Source organism: Ambystoma mexicanum, chromosome 10 (genome assembly GCF_040938575.1).
Source record: "Ambystoma mexicanum isolate Mex_15411 chromosome 10, UKY_AmexF1_1, whole genome shotgun sequence".
NCBI classification, from domain to species: Eukaryota; Metazoa; Chordata; class Amphibia; order Caudata; family Ambystomatidae; genus Ambystoma; species Ambystoma mexicanum.
The window spans coordinates 227,752,121-227,774,554 of NC_090932.1; the positions used below are offsets into that span (position 1 = coordinate 227,752,121).

Below are 22,434 nucleotides of genomic sequence, written 5' to 3' on the forward strand. Positions count from 1 at the left end.
AGAGACCATCTAAATCCTCACCATTGCATTAGCCACATGGAGGACTTGGGAGTCAGTGACTAGGTGGTCAAAAATACACCCAGGATAACCAACTATTGCTCTACGCTTTCTTAACAAGGACAGAAACAAGCTTTCCCCACACATCCACCTTAAGACCTTTCAGTCCATCAGCAAAAGCATCACGTATCTCCTTATGCCGAATGCATGGTACCTCATAGCAAAGCTTAATCTCTATGCCTAATTTAGACGTCTCAAAGGCCAGGTGTAGGCAGCTCTCTTCAATAAAGCCACTGTACTGCATTTCCTTACAAAGAGTGATATCACTCTTCCCCACACCACTGGAAAAGGACCTGGAAGATCTCTCAGTTAATCTTGTAGAACCATAATTGTCACAAGACCCACAGCTACATGATTCAAGCAGCAGGTGGAGTCACCAAGGTTGCCAGCGCCACAACTCTGCATCTATTCTTTATTGAAGACACGGTGGGAACCTAAGGAGATACTTTTTGCTTTTTGCTTAATTTGAAGAAAAACCAAAGAGATCTCTTCGTTGAAAACCTCAAAGCAATACATCAAAGTCAGGGATGTGAGTATCACCAGGGTAGCGGGATCCACAGGTGTCGTATTTTCCACTATTCCTGATACTGGAACTGGGCGGTTTAGTAAATGTATCCAAAGTATACTTCAGCTGAACATCTCCTGGAAACAGAGAGGTCTCTTTCTCTGACATGGTGACGGTGGTGTTTCCACAATACTCATGTCCATTGACGTAGCGAGTGCTTCTTGCGCTATTGCCACTCATATCGCTGGAGGGCTTTGTGTGGTGGCCCTCTCCCTGGAGTTAAAGGAATGATCGAGGAAGCCCCTCAATTTTGTGCTGCCCTTTACATCTCTTAACATAAGAAATGCAAATGTTTCTCTGTTGGGCATCCAGCTTTGGGGGCCATATTGAGGCAATCTCGGCAGCCATCATCATCAGTGCTAACCCTGCAACACCGCAATCGACACCAATGGGAATGCATTTTAGAAGTAACCCAGACACATTTTCCTAAATGTTTACATCCTGACTATCTTAAAAAAATAAACTTTTAAATTAATGTTCGCATTTACAATAAATGCCACACAGAATATCTCAATGCTGTTCTCAGTAAAGCAGAGCACAACTCAACTCACAATCTAAATGAGAACAATAATGGTCTATCCACAGTCACCATCGAGATGATGAGAAGAAAAATAACAATATCTTTTTGCCCATGTTGAGATCTTTTTTTAAATTCGAAATAGGAAAACAATGACACGACCATCAAAACCTTAAATGTATTTTTCTTTCTGAGACAGGAAGTCTGTGGTGAGGAAACCGGAGTGGCAATGTTGTATATAGCCTGTGGTGTTGTCACATCTCCCAGCACCAAGAGAGCGTGAGCACATGCATGTTCCAAGATAAAAACCTGCTGAGCCAATATGATCCAGTTCACCATTAAACAAGGTCCATAACTCGTCCTTATACATGATGCGGGCCTTTACTGCGCATGAGCAGAAGTGTGAAGGAGGAACAGCAGCATCGGGAGACATGCATGCCTTTGAAATCGGGAGAATGTTCCAGACAGGTACACAACCCCTCTATACCGAGGCAACAGAGCTACGCCTCGGACCTTTATTATCTCAGGGGCCTAAGTACATTTGGGAGAAAGCGCTCAATGAAAGTGAGGAGGAAACAAGTCAACACTCTCCTCCTTGGGGCTTGTGGGTTCTTTCTTCCAGACAGGAAGATGGGACATCCTTTGGGGGTTCCTGGAGTATCTTATAGCAGAGCTATCATGAGGGGGTCCAGGGCCTAATCACAAAGAAGTGTTATCCCGATCCCCAAGGAGCCACCAGGCAAACAGTCCAACATCTCAGGACAGCCACCAATACTTTGATGGGAGAGAAAGAAAACCTGTATGTCAGCCATCCTGAAACCCTGGGCCTACGAACCTACCTTCCTTGATGAGGGGCTGCTGGGGGTGGAGGGGGAGGTGGTTTGATGGGTGGTTCCTGTTCCTTAATCCTTTGTGATTTCAGGGTAGTATTCTAACCAAATGATCATGGGTAGGAAACCCACAGCAAAGAGGAAAAAAATCACATCACATCATTCACATTATAGTTGAACATAATGGCTGCTAAGTGACCCCATGTCAGGTGTGACATCTTGAGACACTCCTGCCATTTCACTTTGGATGCATTTCCCATGATAAATAGTGAAGAGCCGGAACTGGCTCAAGTTGTCATGCCTGACATGGGGTAACTTGGCAGCTGTGTCGCCGCTGGTGATTGTTGCATTGCAATCTTACGCTTTCTCCTCCCTGCCCTACATTTAATTCGGTGTGATTAAATAAATGAATATAGCCTCATTGAGAGAACCCTCAGGCCTCTATGTTTATCTGGCCCATTTGGGAACCTTCTGCAAAGGACACAAGGCAGCAGCTGGGTTCTGACCACCCTTTAAGAGAGTCCTTTAGAACTTTTCAAAACACTATGATTTGCATTTTTCCAGTAGGCAAAGTAAGGGTGGACACGTTGGGTAGGTTTTGTCCACTGCCAACTTTTATGCCTGCTTCCCTGCCAAGCTAAACTCCTTCTAAATACAGCGACTCTTGCCATTCGTCCCACAACTGAAAGGTGCCTTGTAGAGCAATTGAGTTGTGTGCATTTGAGAAGTTCTTTCCCAGAACACTAAGCCCTTTTATTAGTGACGTGTCCCATAAAGTGTTCACCTGTGGAGAACTCTACGATCATGGGGAAGAAAAGAGAGTGTTACGATTGCACTTGGATACCTGGCACTGCCTCCAGTGATCCTGGAAGCGCCGGTAGTTAGTGGTGTCACTGGGGTCCTGTAGCCAGAGGATGCCCCCTTGAGGGGGCACAGAGCAGTAGAGAGCAGCTTCTTGGGGGCTTGGGCTCCTTGCTTCCCCGATATCTGCCTGCTGCTTCTCCTGGATCTTACGCTCCACTACCTGGGCGATGATGTTATCCAGGATGCTGCTTATTCTGTCATCCTGTGTGTAAGAAAGAAGAGAGGACACATTGGCATTGCATCTATCACTATATCCATCAACCCTCGATCCACCTTCTGTCCTTTGATTGGCAGCACCCAAAGACATCTCTCACATTAAAGACAATCCCCAGAACCCACCATTGCCATAGCGCCATCATCATCACATAATAATCCCCCATATTCCAGAACACAACATCATCCCAGAAACCAAAATCTTGATAGTGCTCATCATTATGGCAGAGTCCACCATCATCTCCCAGGCTCCAACATAACTGCCAGTATCATCCCTCAAGTGTCAAAAATCACCTCAGAGCTATCATCATCCCCGAATCCATCATCATTATTCCAGAGCCATTGCCACATAGTCCATAAGCACGGGAGCACGTTAGAGTGAAGTTTGAGGCATCTCTTAGCCTTCCAACTAACATGCTAAGGAAGATGCAATAAGAGCCGGTGGTTTTCATATCTCAGGTGTCCCTTTCTCTTAAGCAAATGTTCATGCCTCCAATGACTCTTAGTGGCTCCCATACGGTAGTGAGTGGAATCGCCAGACTACCCGCTCCCCTCTTCGGCTACTTCCCAGATCTATGTTCCTGAGAGAGAGAGAGCGAGAGAGAGAGAGAGAGAGAGAAGGAGGGGGAGAGAGAGAGAAAGCGAGAGAGAAGGTTGGAGAGAGAAAGCCAGAGAAAGAAAGAGAGAGAGAGAGAGAGAGAGACAGAGACAGAGACAGAGACAGAGAGACACACACACACAATGGCAAATAAAACAAAATAAATGAAGATGCTTTTGGTAGGAGTGCATTCAGAAGACTAGCTTGTGTTGTCTTGATTGGCTTTGCTTTGGCTTTTAGTGTTTTGTTTTCATACCTTTGCATACTCTTTTAATTCCTTGGTATGCCCAGGTTTGGTTTGCCATTTGTGACTGCAGGATTGTTTGCACCCCTCGCCAACCTGCCCATTACAGTCTGCACTAACTGCTACCGATACTAACATGCTCACAGTCTATGCTCACTGACTGTCCCCATTGGTGGTAGTACCAGAATGATTTGCATAAAGCTGGCACCTTCTGCAATGTTGCAGCTGAACTAAAAGAAACTGTGGTGTGGAAGGCGCCGAGAGCATTGCCAGTGGTTAAAACAAATTCAATACTTTTTACCATTCCTATTTTTTGTCTACAAATTCTATCCTCCACCACACCATAGGTATACCAAATAAGCCATATAAGCCACCTACACATGACAACTAAACACAACTCCCAACAGACATCAAACATCAAAACACCACACCTCTACAACCAATTTATACACCACACACCTGGCATATCCATCCTAGAACCTCATGCATACAAGACTTTCCTCTGGACACAAATACCTCAAAGAGCTTTGCACAGGACATCTTGCAGCAGATGCACACACACAAACAGACACACACACACACAGACACACAAAGCTCATTGGACCTCTGTCTGGTCTGCGCCAATGAATGCAGCAATCACACCATCGTGTATGTTCCCTCCCTTCTATCTAACCAAACCCGGGTGCCCTCTCTTTCAGATCTGCCAGAGCATCAAGCGAGCATTCAGATGGCAGCAACCCGCAGTATGAAAGCCCATAACATATGACGTAACATAACATCTACATAAAACAGGAAATCATCATCACAGAAACAATGTCATGATCTTGGAGCCAGTCATTATTCGTGAGTCATCATCGTCACCCAAGTTCAACATCTTCATCACAGACTGTTTCATCATCATTCCTGAGGCTAGAAGCATTGGCCTGGAGGTCACCATCATGATCAAATTCCAAATATTATTGCAGTAGCCATCATCATCGCCCATGAGCCTATCATCGTCATACAGGAGCCCATCATAATTCAAGTGCCTATTCTCATCCTGGAGCCTATCCTCATTACAAGGCTTTTATCATCATCATTAAGTTGATAGCCATCATCATCTCAAAGAACATCATCAATGAGCCAAACATCACCATCCCACACCCATCATCCTCATCCTTTATAATTTATCATTGCAGAGTTCATTTAGTTACCCTATTGTTTTCATGTTTGATTATGAAAATGAAACAGAACTCCCACTATTAAATAATATCCCATTTTCTATACAGCTTCATATCACGTTCTTCTTGCTTATAAGCACTGTAAAAGTAGTATTATTATTACCCAATGTAATAGTACTCAATGTATCATCTTTGGAAGGATAAAGACCTGGGCCTACCCTGCTGGGTTTCAAGCCTGTGCACTCTTGGGTTAAAGCAAATGGCTGACATTTGACTCAGTGAGCTATTTTCTTTTGGCTTTTCTACCAGAGCCTTTTTTCATCACCCCACAGCCCCTCCTCAGAATAGAGTCCACCATCACCCCAAGGCCCAACTGCACTAAGGTCATCATTGCCACTCTACAGACCATAATCACCTGAGTGCTCTTCACTATGCAGTTGATTATCATCATCATATGAAACCCCATCATCATCATCGCCATCATCATCCAAGAGCCCTTTGCACACTGGTATCCATCAATATCTTCTCAGAAATTGTGCCATCAAGGGGTTTAGGGTCATACTCACCCCAGTTATTTCAATCAACTCAGAGGTCATTATCACTCCAAGTTCCAACATCATACTAGAGTCATTTCAGAAGCAATCATCATTCTGGTGCCATTCATCAGGGTCTAATATCCCAGAGATCATTGCCTGTGTGCCAAGCATCATACTGATACCCATCATTCCCAGAAGCCGCCACCATCACTGGGCAAAATGCTATCACGAAGCTCACCTCCTTCGCATTTTCCATTCTCCTTCTAATCTGTGCGAACTTTACGCACCCCTGACTTGTAATAATGATCAGTGCTGTACTTATTCGGGCCACCAGAACACTGCTGTGTTCTCTGTACTTACTGTGGGCAAAGCAGTAGAAACTGGAGCAAACGCCATTCGGACCCCGGTCTGGCCCAGGCAGAGCTTGACTGCCGTGGAGGTCAGGAGGTCACAGAGGGTAGAGTTCTGCATGGCTCCCTTTGCCCCTTGGTCATCCAGCGAGTGTTCCTCAGGCTCAGGTTGCTCTGGGAAAGGATGAGAAATAGAGATTTGAAGATGCTTGTGGCTGCTTCGGGCTCACCCTTCTGCAAAGTAACAATCCCCCGGACACTGCAACATGACACATGATGGAGCCTCACATGACACATGATTCCGCTGAGGGACAGTATGCACGGCCACCTACCCTGCAGCCCAGTATGTTCACATGTCCTCCCATTCCCTCGGCATGCATTTAGTTCCATGTACATGTATCCAGAGGAGTCAGGTAGGGGTATGTGTTCACAGTGAAAGGGGGGACACTGGTCTCTCTATACCTCATATTATCAAATGCAATCCTTGGCTTTTTGAACACGAGAATTGGAGCATAAGTACCATTGACATTTGGTAGTTAGGAACTCCAAGTTCCAACAATATGAATGCACACAGGTTCCTGTGTGCAGTCTTGTGAGATACTTTATTGGTAGTACATATTGATGTGATTGTTCTTAGGTTAGGTGTTGATTTGTCTGCACATTTTCATTTGTTTTGGTTGCCTTTTACTGGTTTTGTTTAACTGCATTGCTTTGATGACACGAGCCTTCTGCTTATTGTCCTTTTGTGTAGCCTTTTCTTTTGCTACTCTTGTATGTTATGAATGCAGATTTTTACCTGAGGAAGGACCGAAGGTGTCCGGAATGCATTGGCCAGGCTATTTGTCATCTGTCTGCATATTGAAATCAACGTACACATTGTTTAACCACCAATAGGAGTATTGTATGAATGTTGCACACTCTTTTATTTCATGAATAATCGTGTATGAATTTGCTTCATCAGAAGGTAGAACGCTTGGCTTTTTTGTCTAAAGGTTGTGCAGCCCTTACCATGGGCAGCGCGGCCAGGTTTTTATTAGCTGTATTTTGAGTGTCTGTCGCAGGGCACTTCTTCAGGGACTAGCAACCTAGAATATGATTCTTTGTTTCATCGAATAAACAGCAAGATATGTTTTGTATTAAAAAGTGGTGCCCACCCTCAATCTAGCAAGGGTATGTGTTCTTCCATTGCCGGGGGTCGAACACAGTCATGTGTCCTTCCAGCACAGCAGTCGGGTATGTATGATCATCTGTGGTTTCAATGCCAAGAGTGGTACAGTCATGTGTACAGTTCCCAGTGGTATGATATTGTCAAGATTCCCATTCCCTGTGCTTGCGCACAGTCAAGCACCTGCCCCTGTACTTCAGGCCTGATAGTGATACCTTAATCAGTCTGAAAGACCTACCTTCCTTGATGGCCTTTAATTCGGGCTTCTCAGAGTCGGCAGGTTGCAGGGGAGGGGTCTGTGTTCCTTTCATCTCTTTGTCCTGCGGAAACATCAGCATTACTGAAGTAGTAACAATGTCAAACTATTTACATATTTCAAGTCTGTGATGCCTTGTATGAAACCAATATCTTGAAGGGCTAACCGCGGCACAGCAGCCATGTTGAACAGGATGGGTCATCCAAAGACGAGCCATGGATATCAATGGCGCGGAGCAAGCAAGGCCTAATCGTAAACATCTAGGCGAAGCAGGAATGAACAAAATTCTTCCCCAGTTACTGGGGGCACAGGTTGGTGCTTCTTAAAGGATGGTGGAACTCGAAAAGAGAAAGTGGTTTAGGAGACAGTTACCTGGCATCTGACAACCCCTATCTTAGATCTGATCAAAAGAGAAACACGCCTGATCATTTATGGATCCCCAATGAGAAATTGGCAAGATAGGTTTCTGGGAGGAAAGACTTCCCAGGTTTCTCTTTCTGGGAAACTTTTCGATTTATAGTTATCGGAAAAATTACTGGAGGCAGTCCAAACCCATGGAAACATCTGTGAAAATCTGCAGAGATATTTTTCAGATCCCTGCAGAGTCACAGAACAGTAACCTTTTGAAACCTGCTGGTAATTTCTGAAATTGGGGGAGAATTCTGAAAGTCTGCGATCAATCTGCATTTTCTGCAGAAAAATCTGCCCCGCAGATCTGGGCTGTATCTAGATGACTACATGCAGGCACTGCCAGGGTGAGTTTTACGCGTTTCATGGGATAACATAGAGTGTCCAATCTCCAATAGGCCCCTTTAACACCTCTAGGCAATAGGATATAGTCTCAAGCTCATCTCTCTCCCGGAAATAGCCTTGTGATATAGGTTTGGGATGCTCTTGGCCAGCCACAGCCTTTAAACATTCTTTTGACACCTTTTCATCGACAGGCTGATCACGGTTACAGTTTAAGAATACAGGCTGGAAGAGAAGGAAGTGACGTTCCCATAAAACCTTATGCTTTTTAGGAACAGTGCAATTAAATTTTCTTTCATTCATCCACATAATTGTTGTTCATTAAATGGAATTCCAAAGCCCCCATACTTTTAACAACCTATTAATTCTCCATTGTACGTTGTAGATATATTTCACATTGAAGAACACTCATTAACATTTGTTCCAACCAAGCCTCAAACAAAGAAACCTCCAGTTGCCTCCTTTCCAAAGGGTCCATGTCCATTTCATCTATCTCCAAAATCATGTCTACTGCCCACTAAGGAGATTGGCCAGTATCTGTAAGCGTACGACTCCATTTCAGCTAAACCACTCCTTGCGGCATGGCATATTAATCTGTGCGACTCTTGCGGCTGCGTAAGACAGTCGAAGCATGACACGACATTGGGATTTATGAAGGTTTTCAAGGGGCAACACCCAGTTGTTGAGTTCAATGACAACTGTCAAAAATGCCATATCAAAATCCGGTCTAATCTCTTGCTGCCATTTCCTAATCAAATTATCATCTTCTAACTTTCTTGTCTCTGCAAATATTCAATAATAACCCTGAACCGGTTTAATCCTATTTTGTAAGAATGTGTTGTACAGCAGATTCGATTCTTCGAAAAAATAAACGATCAGCATTGACTTCAGGCAATTTGCTGCCTCCCTTCAATGTATAACTGAATACTGACATTACAATTACCAAAACAAATGTATTCCCCTGAGGAACATGAAACTAATTAGATTTTTTTTCAAAGTGAGAACAGGAGAAAATATATAGGGTTTCTGACAAGTTCACAAGTGCTTATGCGTCTCTGTCAACAGATTCTAATTGTTGGATTGTTAAACACAAATATAGAAAGTGGAATTTAAAAAAATATATAGAATCAATAATCTTGGGAATATGCGGATCCTTGCAGGATGTTTCGCGGCCCACTGGCAAATGCTGAAATTGGTCCTATCCTGTTTGTTCTTTTTTTACTTCCTGTTTTAGTTTATGATAGTATGACTACAGCTCTTCCCGGGACTCTTGCGCTACAGGATCCTAGAGGCCTCATTCAGAGTGTGGCGGAACTGGTGAAATGGGCGGCATTTCCAAATAAATGTGCTTGCAAATTACTGTGAGATCCCAATTGAGTCACATGGAACTCTATAATGGTGAAGAATCAAATACTGTAATCCTACAGATGTACTGCTATTAGAGGAAGTGTTCATGGTATTGGAGTTTGGCCGTATCAGGACTGCTATAACTGCCAAATTCATAATGAAGGCTAGAGTGTCTAAAAAGAGTTAACTCTGTATCCACTAGATAATCATTTTAGTTCTATATCATTGTTATTGTTTTATCAGAATTAATTGTGATGGTCGAAACTGCTGAAAACATTTTTTATTGGGCCGTACATCCCATTTTCCACACCATGGGTGTTCTACGTATAAATTACAGTACCGCCAGCAAGTAAACCTCTCTTGTGACTATAGTACTTTTGCTTAAATCCTTCTCCCTGTATCTGAAAGGTCTTGCTAGGGGCTGAGTGTACAAAGCACATCTTGATGGTGATAGAGTACAGGCTGCCTTCTCTGATCCTATGTCTAACAAGTTATAATATATCGACCTCCTGTGCCACTAGGCACCTTTGAAGCAGGGACGTCATTTGGGGGTTGCCAGAGGTCGCAAGAGCGACCGCTGGCGATTGGCCAGCGACCCCTGTCAATCTCTTGGACCTCTGGCATTGACCAATCAGAGGAGGAGGGGGCGTGGCCACAGCGTGCTGCGACGCTTGTGTTGGCCTCCATTTTGATTATTGTTGCTTGCTGTACGTAAAATGGTCGAAAGCGTGTGGTGCGCTTCTCGTCTCCCAGTGACTTCCCAGTTCCTGCCGACTCGTCTCGAGGTGAGTGACTGAGACTGAGTCCAGCGTGGTGGTCGCCGCCGCCGACCAACGGCAGGCAGGCAGCACCAAATTAATTTTACTGACGTGCAAATATGGGTCGGCGGCGTCTTTCAAGCTGCCGCCGACACATATTTGCACGTTAGTAAAATGAATTTGGTGCCGACAGCAGGCAGCACGGCCAGCAGCACCTAATTCATTTTACTAACGTGCATATGTGTCGGCGGCGGCTTGCAAGCTGCCGCCGACACATATTTGCACGTTAGTAAAATAAATTTGGTGCCGACGGCAGGCAGCACGGCCAGCACCTAATTCACTTTACTAACGTGCACAATCAGCCAATCAGGGTGGGTAAGGGACGGGCAAGGACGTGGAAGGTTGGTGACTGGGATGCTGGAAGAGGGCTCAGAGGTGGGTGGTGGATGGCTATGTGCACTCCGCGAGGCAGCTGGAAATCACCTTTAACTAAAAATAAATACACAATACGGCCAAATGAAAACAGAGCTCTTTCGAGCTCAAGGCACACTTACCAGGGTCAGGCTGCATCTAGTAAAGCAGTGCAAGCATGTACCCTCTGGGTGTTCAAAGCAGGGTAGCAGGCCCAATCAGGTGTCGGGCTAGGGTGGGATCTGGGTGAGGACTGGGAAGCAAGAAGAGGGATTGGGGTGGGTTGTGGATGGCTACCTGTACACTGCTTGAAATCACTTTTTAATTTAAAAAAACGAAATCATGGGGCTAAGTCCCAATATCCAGAGAGAAGGGTAAGGTTACTGATGAGAGCACTTGTAGACATGCACAGGAATACTTGGTAGCATAGAAACACTTAGGAATTCACTTATACACATGCATTGGCTATTAAGGAGTGGAGCAGCACTTTGAAGGTGACTGATAGCTGCCCGTGGATACCCAGAGCAGTATAGGAGCACAAGTGGATAGGATCATAGATGACTCTATGTCCACTAAGGAGGTCACTTACACATGTGCACTGAGTCCTAAGGATCATAGGTTTCCTACAGAGGTCACACACAGGTGTGTATAGGAACCTCAATGACTAAAGGGCCACCAAGGAGATAACTTATGCATTTGCAGGGAGGAATATGGGAGTAGAGGATCACAAAGGTGGCCACTTATAGATGTGCATTGTGTCCTATATGTGTACAGGAGTACTGAGAAAGTATAGATGTACACAGAAACATTCAGTCAGTTTAGGGCAGGGTTCTGCAACTTGAAGCTCTTTAGATGTTTTGTACTACAAGTCACAGTATCCCAATGACTATGCTGGCTAGGTCTGATGGGTGTTGTAGTCCAAAACGACTCGTTAGTAATTGGTTGCACACTCCTGGTTTAGTTGCAATGTTGACAGCATTTAGAAATGTGCATAGAAACATGAGTATAGGAGCATTGGTGTGCGTGTGTAATGGGGGGCAGATAAGTATAGGATCAATGATGCAGTTACCTAGAGAAAAAGAATGGGCTGAGCAGGTGGGCATGCCCCGGGGACGAGTGAACACACGTGACTCTCACTTTGGATGCCATACCGGCCACATTGTTTAATACTACAGCAAACATAAATCAACACTATAAATGTGACATTCCTAAAACACAATCATTAATAAGAATCATTATGCATTTGTTAACACTTCTACTGGCAAGTGGTACGAGGCCCTGTCCCCTCCTCACCATGCTTCCCTGAAGTCCTGCACTTTGTCCTCCGGGAGCCGACATTCACCCACCTCGCAGTCAAACACCCAAAAAATAAAAAAGGGAGGTGGTAGGACCCTCCATCTTCTCTGCTCCTAGCTGCACCCCCATTTCTTTGGCCACCTTCTGGAATGTTTCATCACCGTGGCACACTCATTTGTGTCCCTTTTACCCATAAAGAGGAAGTTGTCCAAATTATGGAGGACCTTGGCCCACTTGCATTCCCTCTTTGTTACTCATTCCAAGAATGTCTCAAAGTAATCACATGAGATAGAGCACCCCATGGGCAAGCATTTATCATAATATTTCCCCTCCACCTGAAAGCCCAGCAGATGATAGTCCTCAGGTTGTACAGGCAGTAGCCCAAAGGCGGCCTCAATGTCTGCCTTTGCTAACAGTGCCCCTTTTCCCTTTTGCCGCAGCCGTGCCTCGTGAGTCGAAGGAGGTGTATCTTGCTGAACACAAGTCATCATTAATGGCGCCATTCACTGACGCCCCCTTTGGAAATTATAGATTAATATGGTAAGAAACTACATTTTAAGTTTTATGATCAGAGTGAAGGAAGAGCAACTGTTGGGCATTATCCCAAAATCTATATAATAGTACTAATTGTTGGAATGTGTACCATGGTGGAGAGGTGCGGGGTGTGGAGGACAATGAACATGTAGGAACAGAAACCTAGGTATATAAAGAGTGTTGGTGAGTGTGGGAGTAATGCAAAATGCAGCCAGGATTTTTCCCCATAAAATATGGGGACAGGACTGATGAGGATTTTGGTACTGAATTTTGTATCACTCAGTAATGTACTGTATGCCTTGAACACATTTTGAACTAATCTTTTGGCAGCCAAAATAACACAAGAAGAAGAATCATTAAAAACTGAGGATGCCATACATGTTTGCTGTTGAAATATTCTCCCTCTCCCCTTTTATCTTGGCTTTCCCCTATCCCTGTCCCCCCAGAATGTGATTTTGCTCTGTAGTCCTGTTGAAATAACAGGGCAGATCCACATAAAGAGGGGATTGGGGTTCATACACTTCATGTGGCAACATGGACCTTGACACTGCTACATATGATGATCCATTCTTGTATGAAATGTCACAATACACTGATATCATAGCAATTTTTTTCTTAGTGCACTGAGGGACAATGCTTTATGAGGCCACTTCCTGTGATGTCATGGTGGGGGCGTGGTCAAATTACATCACTTCCTGTGGGGGGGGGGGTCAAATTACATCACTTCCTGTGGGGTGTGGTCTAATGACATCACTTCCTGTGGGGGTGTGGCCAAACAACATCACTTCCTGTGATGTCACTCTTGGGGGTGTGGTACTGTGATGTCACTTCCGCTACCCCTGGCATTTTGGTGAAATGACGTTCCTGCTTTGAAGACGACCTACCCAACCTTATAGCCAACAATACCAAAGAACATTCCCAAAACCTACTGTTGGGAGACTTTAACCTCGGTTTTAATGAAACTGATAATAAACATGCAGAGTCAATCGCAGCCTTGATCAAGGACCACGGGCTTGATCAAAAAGTCCTCTCCCCTACCCACATCAAAGGAAGGACCCTCGACTGGGTATCTGAACTGAATTGCAATATCAGCATTACAGATATTGTTCCACAAACATGGACTGATCATGATCTAATAACTTTCTCTATCACACTAGATCTCCTGAGCCCCAAAATCAACAATATGGTTCCCCCTCGCACGACTAGAAGCAAGAAGGATATGACTGCTGAAAATATTATCCCTCTCCTCCTTCCAGCCATATCTGGACTGGAAAGCAACAACCCTGACATCTTAGTAAATACTTTCAATGATGCTATGATCAAAGTGCTAGACGCAACTGCCCCAATCAAACTGCGCAAAGCTAAACAGGAAGCCCACCTAAATGCCTGGTTCACGCCCCACCTCAAATCTTTAAGATTACAAAAAAGAAAGCTCCAATCTATCTGGTGCCACTCACCCACTGAAGACAACAAAAATAACCTAACCGAATTTGCCAAATCTTACAAAAAAGAAATAATCAAAACTAAGAAGAACACCTTTAATGACAGGATGGCGAAAGCTAACTCTAATACTAAAGAGCTATTCGCCATCCTCGGCGAACTGGAATCCCCTATTCAACCTATAGACAATGCCCCTAAAAACAAAGACTGGTGTACCAACATACAAAATGCCCTCTCCAACAAAATCTCCTCGCTTCAATGCAAAATTGCAAAAAAAAAGGTCACACTGTCACCCTTGGACCAACAAATACCCCAACCTCAAGAGAATAAGTCTACCGCACCCTTCAGCTTCAAGACTATTTCCATAATCGACACAGAAAAAATAATACTGTCCCTCAAACCGTCAAACTGCAAGGGCGACTCCTGCCCAGCACAAATAACAAAGGACGCAACTAGGGACTTAGCTCATAAACTCCTCATTTAAATCCAATACGGTACCTACCAACCTCAAAGAATCATGGGTACTCCCACTGCTGAAAAAACAAACCTTGGACCCCACGATCCCCACCAACTATAGACCCATCACCACTGTGCCATTTCTACTTAAAATCCTAGACAGAGCTGCCTACATACAAATCCAGGATTACCTGGAAGCCAACCACCTGCTTGGCTCACGGCAATCTGGCTTCCGCCCACTCCATGGTATGGAAACAGCTCTGCTAGACCTCAAGACACAAATTGAAGAACTAAATGATAATGGATAAACATCCTTACTCCTCCTACTGGACTTGTCGACAGCTTTCGACTTGGTAGACCATGCAGTCCTATGTAACCACCTCGAATCTGTCGACAACTTCACCAGAGATGCCATAGCTTGGGTCCAATCCTTCTTAGCTAATCGCACTATGCGAGTCTTCTCCACCTCCGACTCTGCTGACCCTATCAATATAACCTGTGGTGTCCCACAAGGATCCTGTGTCTCCCCCACCATGTATAACATCTTCACCAAGCCACTGTTTGACAAGTTGGACAGACTGGGTGCCACCGACACTAACTACGCAGACGACACCCAGATCCTCATACCCCTTTCGGGCGACTACGAGACAGACTCAGCCTTGGTGAACAAGATATACACCCTCATTCAGGCATGGATGGCCTCACATGGTCTCTGCTTGAATGACAATAAAATGGAGATACTAATCCTAGGCTTCGAAGCCAATATCCAAAAACTCACCCCAAACTACACATCCTTCAGCATTGATAACAACCCTATCAAGGTGATGCCTGTGGTTAAAACCCTTGGATTCTATCTGGACTCCTCCCTCACCCTCAAGAAGCAGGTCAACTCCCTCGCCTCCTCCACCACCTACACCTGCAAACTTATCCGTGCATCCAGGCCGTACCTCTCCAGTGCCAGCTGCATCACTCTAGCTAATGCTCTCATCATGTCTAGGTTAGACTACTGCAATGCCCTGTACTCAGGTGCCAACAAATACATCACAGATAAAATTCAAAGACTGCAGAACAATGCCCTGAGAGCAGTACTAAATATCCCTCACAAAGAGCACGTCACCAAATTCAGGAAAGAGGTTAATTGGCTAAAAATAACGGACAGAATCCTATTCAAAACAGCTTCCCTCACCTCTAAATGTCTGAACAACTTAGCCCCCCCCCCGTATCTAATGGAAATAATTACGAGGAGAACTTCCATGCGACCCATAAGATCTGCCAACACCTTTAAATTTGAGACTCCTAGGTTTAAACGCTCAACAGCGGGAGGTTCTAGTTTCCCCGTCAAAGCTGCCTACTGTTGGAACAAGCTGGCACTTGACCTCAGAACTGAACAACCGTACCCTAAATTCAGACACAAACTTATTAATTGGTTGCCTGCCAATGACACATAACTTGACTAACACCGCGCTCACCCCCACCTTGACCCTTACCATATTTCCGGCTTATGTATCTCTCCACACCAAGATAGCTGAGTATGCATTCCCACCTTCCTAGCCCATATGTGATACTTCGACTTATAGCCTTTCCTATAAACCTGAGTATATACACCCACCTGTTAGACAGCCTTGCTAGAGTGTTCCGGACTTTTCCAAGTCATGCCATGTGCCTATACATATGTTTTGTACATATTCCTGCATATATATATTTCTTCCTTCCTCATTTTTATTATTTGTTTTGCCTATGTGTTCTATATACTCATGCCAATTATTGTAATAAGCTTAACATTTCTTGCATACTGCTGTGCCCGGCTACCCAAGGGTTTGGTGCGCATTACCAAATAAACAAACAAACAAACAAACAAACAAGTTGTTGCAGTTCTGCTGAACCACAACTCATGTGCTTGGTTTGTCATATGGTGCCCTAAGCATCCCTGTGACTTTAGTAGGGAAGCATATGTACTAAACTACCATATGAATGGGCAGAGCATGTGGTTGCAGAGTTTGTTAGCATCAAGACTATTGGTTTGCAAAGGAAGTTTAGATTTACCTGCGAAATTGGTGATAGGTGTCGTGGTGATACTTTGCTGGAATGGGTCCTTTCTAGGAAGAAAGCCCTGCAGTTCCCCCAGATTGCAGTGACTATAGGCCTTTTTACTAATATAGATGCTGTTTGCACAGCTATGGACAACACCCGAAGGAGCGCATATGTAAAATGCCACTTCCTTTTAAAATGGAATGAAAAAGTGGATCATAGATTCTGACTTGTTAATGCTCTGGCCAGGTGACGCGGAGATGTGAATACCCCCGCCATGTAGAGAACTGGTCTGCCTGTGTGTGGTCTTTCCAATGAGGATCCACAACTTGAGTGCACCCACCCACCCTTTTGGGCCAAACTTCCAGTAAGAAAGGTTTGAAGAGCTTTGCTGATCAGCCCACCTGAGCTTCCCAAGCGGAGAATGTTGTGTTCCTGAGACGGCTTGGAGGGACATCATAATGGCAGGAATTGTCAAACTAGAAATTATATCGTGCCTCCTATTGCTATGAATATATGTATATTGGCCTACATCAAGCTGCTAACAAGCTGCTTATAAACTACATGTGAATAAACTCGCATTGCAAGGTCCTGACCTTAGAAACCATGTAAACTGTCATTTTGGGTCAAGCCGCCATTTTAGGTTTTCTTGCTCTATAAAGTCACCATGTGAGATAAAATGGTAGCCTATGTTATTCAGAACAGAACTCGATTTTCATGACCTCTGTACAGCTAATGTATAACTTGCCTGCAGGCCACTTGTTAGGGTCATGAGCTGAGACCTTGTCCTTCTGCTGACCTGTGTGCAATGGATTACCTGTATCACCGAAACTGATCTATAATTGAATGAGAACACCTGCTTAACTATATTGTATAAATTAAGTCCCGCATTGTAATGTTAGGCCTAGAGCATACATTATTTCCATTTCTTCTTGTTAATGTATAAACCTAAGATGAACTAGATTTGACCTGGCAAGAGACCCTAGAGCAGTAACTTATTTATGGAATGGTTAACCTGAAGAAAGGCTGGACAACAGGCTGGAGAAATGTATAAAAGCCTGACTGTTTCAATGAATATCTGCACTCACTGAGCACACCGAACCACGCCGGAGTTCGCTGTGTTGTACTGAGGGTCGATAGCTATTTGAATTTTGTTCTGTTCTTTTGTAACTGGATTCAGTATAAAATAAAGTACTTTGTATGTTCCTTTGTAACCTGTGTTTGGTGTGTTTCCTTTTTGGTTACCCTGCCTCATATTATTTCCTTGTTTTCACAGACAGATGGGCGTTGGGGCATCTGACCTGTTTTCATATAAAATGTCTGACCTGATTCCTCACCTTTAATATCAGACACTTTATAATTGGATGATGGGGCCACAACGAGTTGCACTTGTAGGGTACGGAAACAAATGTGCACACCCCAGTGGGTTCCGTTGTGCCGTTGGATAGTCTATGGCTGTCACTGACTGCTGGTGGCCTTTTATTTCATCACGATGTTTGTTGGTGGGGTTTTGGGCAATAGTTGCAGGGGAGCAAGTCCAAACCTAAAAGTGCCCGGCAGCTGCAACCTTGCACTCACCCAGTTGAATGATGGCCTGCCTGGCATTTAAATGCCGCTGCCACGGTGTGAGTGGATGTGGCTGTGTGTGATTTCGCTCACACAGGTGACCTTACAAGGCGACTTGCCACGGATTCCTTTTCAATTTTCGCAAGGTCATTACCGACCACACAATTTGACACAGTGCTTTTCAAACAAAATTCCGACATACCAAAATCCTCTATATTAATTTGGCTACCATATTCCCTGGATATTTCAGGAAGAATTACTGCATGTTCCAAATGGGGCAAGAAGATAGTCGTTTGCAGCCCAATTAACTTAAAAGTGGCCCGTGGAACCTACCTGAAGTCCCGCCAGGATGCACCTGAGATATCTGATGAGCCCTAGCCCAGTTCTAATCTTGTCTTGCTAAAACTAAATCATAAGAATTGGGATAACATGATGCACCAGCCGAGTAGTCTTATAGTTCATGATACCAGTGGACAAGCCTAAGTGAATACCACGATTTCGGCTTCCTCGCTTTTATCATGAATCCGGTTACGCTGGGCCCGGCCAGGTGAGCACTGAGAGTGAATTGCCCTGGCAATTCTCTGCAGGACTCTTATCCTAGATGTTTTCTACTGGTGAAGATGTATGAAATGATGCCTGCACGCCGAAACCTACAAACCTACACGGCGACGGACCGATCCATGCTTCTCGAGTTGACCACGCTATAATCTTCATTCTTGATCATTATTTAAAGGCTCCAATTCAATCACAGTATACATTTATAAAGAGCTGCTTTGACGAAGGAATCCCTCAAGTCAAATGTGATTCACTCGCTTACGCAACTTCATTTTTAAATATTGCTATCTTTATCTTTTTCCTTTTTGTTTTTATTAATTGTCCCTGCCCTCCGCTCTACAGTTGTACGATAAATGTGATATTGGTATTTGATACGTTTTGTGTGAACTGATCTATATGAATTCATTCTATATTTGCTATGTTCCGCAGCGCCGTAGTCTGTGTTAAAGAAAAGTAAAATGACAGAATAGGATAACATGATAATCCCTGAGTACAGTCATTTTATTTGTTTCTGCAGAATTGGCTCCAATTCCCACTGATATATGCACACTAAATATGAGATGTACGCATAAATAAATAAAATATAAGATGTGATAGTGAGATGAAGATATAAATGAAATACTAAAAATCATACATATATTCAATAATTCCAGCTGGAATTCCACACCTTAGTATACACTGCACTAAGCCCCAGTTCCTGGCCGAATCCTACTTCCATTTCTGTGTACCTGCCCTGTAGAATGCTGCATCCCTGAATGCTGTGCCTTTCCATGTCTGTGTACCTGGCCTGTAGACTGCTGCATCCCTGAATGCTGTGCCTTTCCTTGTGTGTGTACCTGGCCTGTAGACTGCTGCATCCCCGAATGCTGTGCCTTTCCATGTCTGTGTACCTGGCCTGTAGACTGCTGCATCCCCGAATGCTGTGCCTTTCCTTGTGTGTGTACCTGGCCTGTAGAATGCCGCATCCCTAAATGCTGTGCCTTTCCTTGTGTGTGTACCTGGCCTGTAGACTGCTGCATCCCCGAATGCTGTGCCTTTCCATGTCTGTGTACCTGGCCTGTAGACTGCTGCATCCCTGAATGCTGTGCCTTTCCTTGTGTGTGTACCTGGCCTGTAGAATGCTGCATCCCTAAATGATGTGCCTTTCCTTGTGTGTGTACCTGGCCTGTAGACTGCTGCATCCCCGAATGCTGTGCCTTTCCATGTCTGTGTACCTGGCCTGTAGACTGCTGCATCCCTGAATGCTGTGCCTTTCCTTGTGTGTGTACCTGGCCTGTAGAATGCTGCATCCCTAAATGCTGTGCCTTTCCTTGTGTGTGTACCTGGCCTGTAGACTGCTGCATCCCCGAATGCTGTGCCTTTCCATGTCTGTGTACCTGGCCTGTAGACTGCTGCATCCCTGAATGCTGTGCCTTTCCTTACGTGTGTACCTGGCCTGTAGACTGCTGAATCCCCGAATGCTGTGCCTTTCCATGTCTGTGTACCTGGCCTGTAGACTGCTGCATCCCCGAATGCTGTGCCTTTCCTTGTGTGTGTACCTGGCCTGTAGAATGCTGCATCCCTAAATGATGTGCCTTTCCTTGTGTGTGTACCTGGCCTGTAGACTGCTGCATCCCTGAATGCTGTGCCTTTCCTTGTGTGTGTACCTGGCCTGTAGACTGCTGCATCCCCGAATGCTGTGCCTTTCCATGTCTGTGTACCTGGCCTGTAGACTGCTGCATCCCTGAATGCTGTGCCTTTCCTTGTGTGTGTACCTGGCCTGTAGAATGCTGCATCCCTAAATGATGTGCCTTTCCTTGTGTGTGTACCTGGCCTGTAGACTGCTGCATCCCCGAATGCTGTGCCTTTCCATGTCTGTGTACCTGGCCTGTAGACTGCTGCATCCCTGAATGCTGTGCCTTTCCTTGTGTGTGTACCTGGCCTGTAGAATGCTGCATCCCTAAATGCTGTGCCTTTCCTTGTGTGTGTACCTGGCCTGTAGACTGCTGCATCCCCGAATGCTGTGCCTTTCCATGTCTGTGTACCTGGCCTGTAGACTGCTGCATCCCTGAATGCTGTGCCTTTCCTTACGTGTGTACCTGGCCTGTAGACTGCTGAATCCCCGAATGCTGTGCCTTTCCATGTCTGTGTACCTGGCCTGTAGACTGCTGCATCCCCGAATGCTGTGCCTTTCCTTGTGTGTGTACCTGGCCTGTAGAATGCTGCATCCCTAAATGATGTGCCTTTCCTTGTGTGTGTACCTGGCCTGTAGACTGCTGCATCCCCGAATGCTGTGCCTTTCCATGTCTGTGTACCTGGCCTGTAGACAGCTGCATCCCTGAATGCTGTGCCTTTCCTTGTGTGTGTACCTGGCCTGTAGAATGCTGCAACCCTGAATGCTGTGCCTACAGCGGACAGGCCATGTACAGACAGTGCTACAAGTAGAGCCTGCTCCCCTCCGTCCCAAAATGTAGGGTCACCCTAAACTCCTGAGGGAAATTGAAGGCAAGAGACCCCTCCCCTCTTTTGATTGGGGCATTCAAATGTAAGATGCTGCCCCTCCCAGCTGAACCCGTGCAAATGGGCTCTCAGGCTCCGGTTTAGCTCTACTTCCTCAGCACAGCACATTCCTGGATCAGTCCACACCAGAGCCAGGCCCATTACTATGCAGTGGAACCGCTGCCTGCCTTCGGTCCGCGTATTGCTATTGGTTTGATATGATAGGTTATTTATAACACGCTTTATACCCAGGACCCGGGGATCGAACCAGTGTTGCTCAGTGTCGTCTGACTTCCAAGGCGAGCACATTGCCCCTGAGCTATCCTCCCAAGACGTTTGCCTCTCAATCTGCTACCTTCAATTTCTGAACAAGTTGTGCAGAGTCAGGAGCTGGCCCTGGGCAACGCCTGCTCTCCCAATCATCCCCCTAGTCCCCTACTTTGTCGAGACCGGACCCTCCCCTCAGGTCCCCCTGCTCTGAATTGCAGCCTGTGTGAATAAGGGAAGAAGGCGAGCAATCAGATCTGGGATCTGTCCCCTGTGGACCTTCCAGCTGCTCTTGAGCAGTGCTTGGAAGCCTTCCCTTGAGTTGCCCTTTCTGACAACACACTGTTCTTCCATCTTTGGTGTTTGGAATTACTAGTACCCAGGCATCTATCCCCTGATCAGGACCCCATGGGTCTGATGTCTGAACACTGAAGGCTCCCTTCTGAACAAAACTGCAATATTACAAAGTTGAACGAAGAGATGTTTTAAATGAACAAGTCCCCAATTATTCAATTTCCTAATCTTTCTTAAAGTTGAGCCTAGAAACCTTCAGTTTCAACCATTGTGCTCTATTTTAAAATGTGTTTGCTCATAAAAGTAAATGAAATAGTGTTTGCTCTTTTTAAAGCGACCCCTTCACTTGAATATCCCCTTTCTTCAACTGCCAGGGTGAATATGTCACAGGTCAAGTGCCCTCTGACATTAGGCAAGCCTACACTTCTCAAGTTTAAATCCCATCAGATCCCATTTAGCCAATCATTATAAATTGGGTAATAAAAACTTCTATTATTACAGTGCTCAGAAGCGTGGTGAATCTGTCTGGCATGGCAGGCAGAGCTATTTAATGGCCCGAGTTCATTATTGTTGATTAATGCTGTGGCCGTGTTATATTGTGCTATACACCCGCTCACCCTTTTGTGGTGAGCGTTGACCTTGCTGCTCGCTACTCGGGGGGAAGCAAGGCAGCTGGGCGTGCCTGGTTTGACGACTCAGTGCTGGAATTGTTTCTGTGCAGCTCGGTTGGTAGTTAGGGATTGGGGTTGGAAGACCGTAGCTGAATTGTTCGAGGGAAAAAAAATCGAAAGTTATTTTTCCGAAAATAACTTTCGGTCTTCTCTTTCCCGAACATTTCAGACTTTGCCCTTGCCCCCAGCTCCCTACTTACATGTGGGTGGCACACCTCATTGTGTGCC

The 22,434-nt window shown here is 45.1% G+C and overlaps 1 protein-coding gene across 1 annotated transcript in view; it reads right to left on the minus strand.

Moving 5' to 3' along the window:
- HR (HR lysine demethylase and nuclear receptor corepressor) overlaps positions 1 to 22,434 on the minus strand; it is a 410,325-nt gene that overhangs the window by 140,625 nt on the left and 247,266 nt on the right. Inside the window, exons 9-11 of the mRNA XM_069617740.1 lie at positions 7,338 to 7,419; positions 5,945 to 6,108; positions 2,814 to 3,035 (exon numbers count right to left, since the gene is read on the minus strand). Of these exons, the coding sequence (XP_069473841.1) occupies positions 2,814 to 3,035; positions 5,945 to 6,108; positions 7,338 to 7,419 (468 nt within the window). The remainder of the gene's footprint in view (positions 1 to 2,813; positions 3,036 to 5,944; positions 6,109 to 7,337; positions 7,420 to 22,434) is intronic.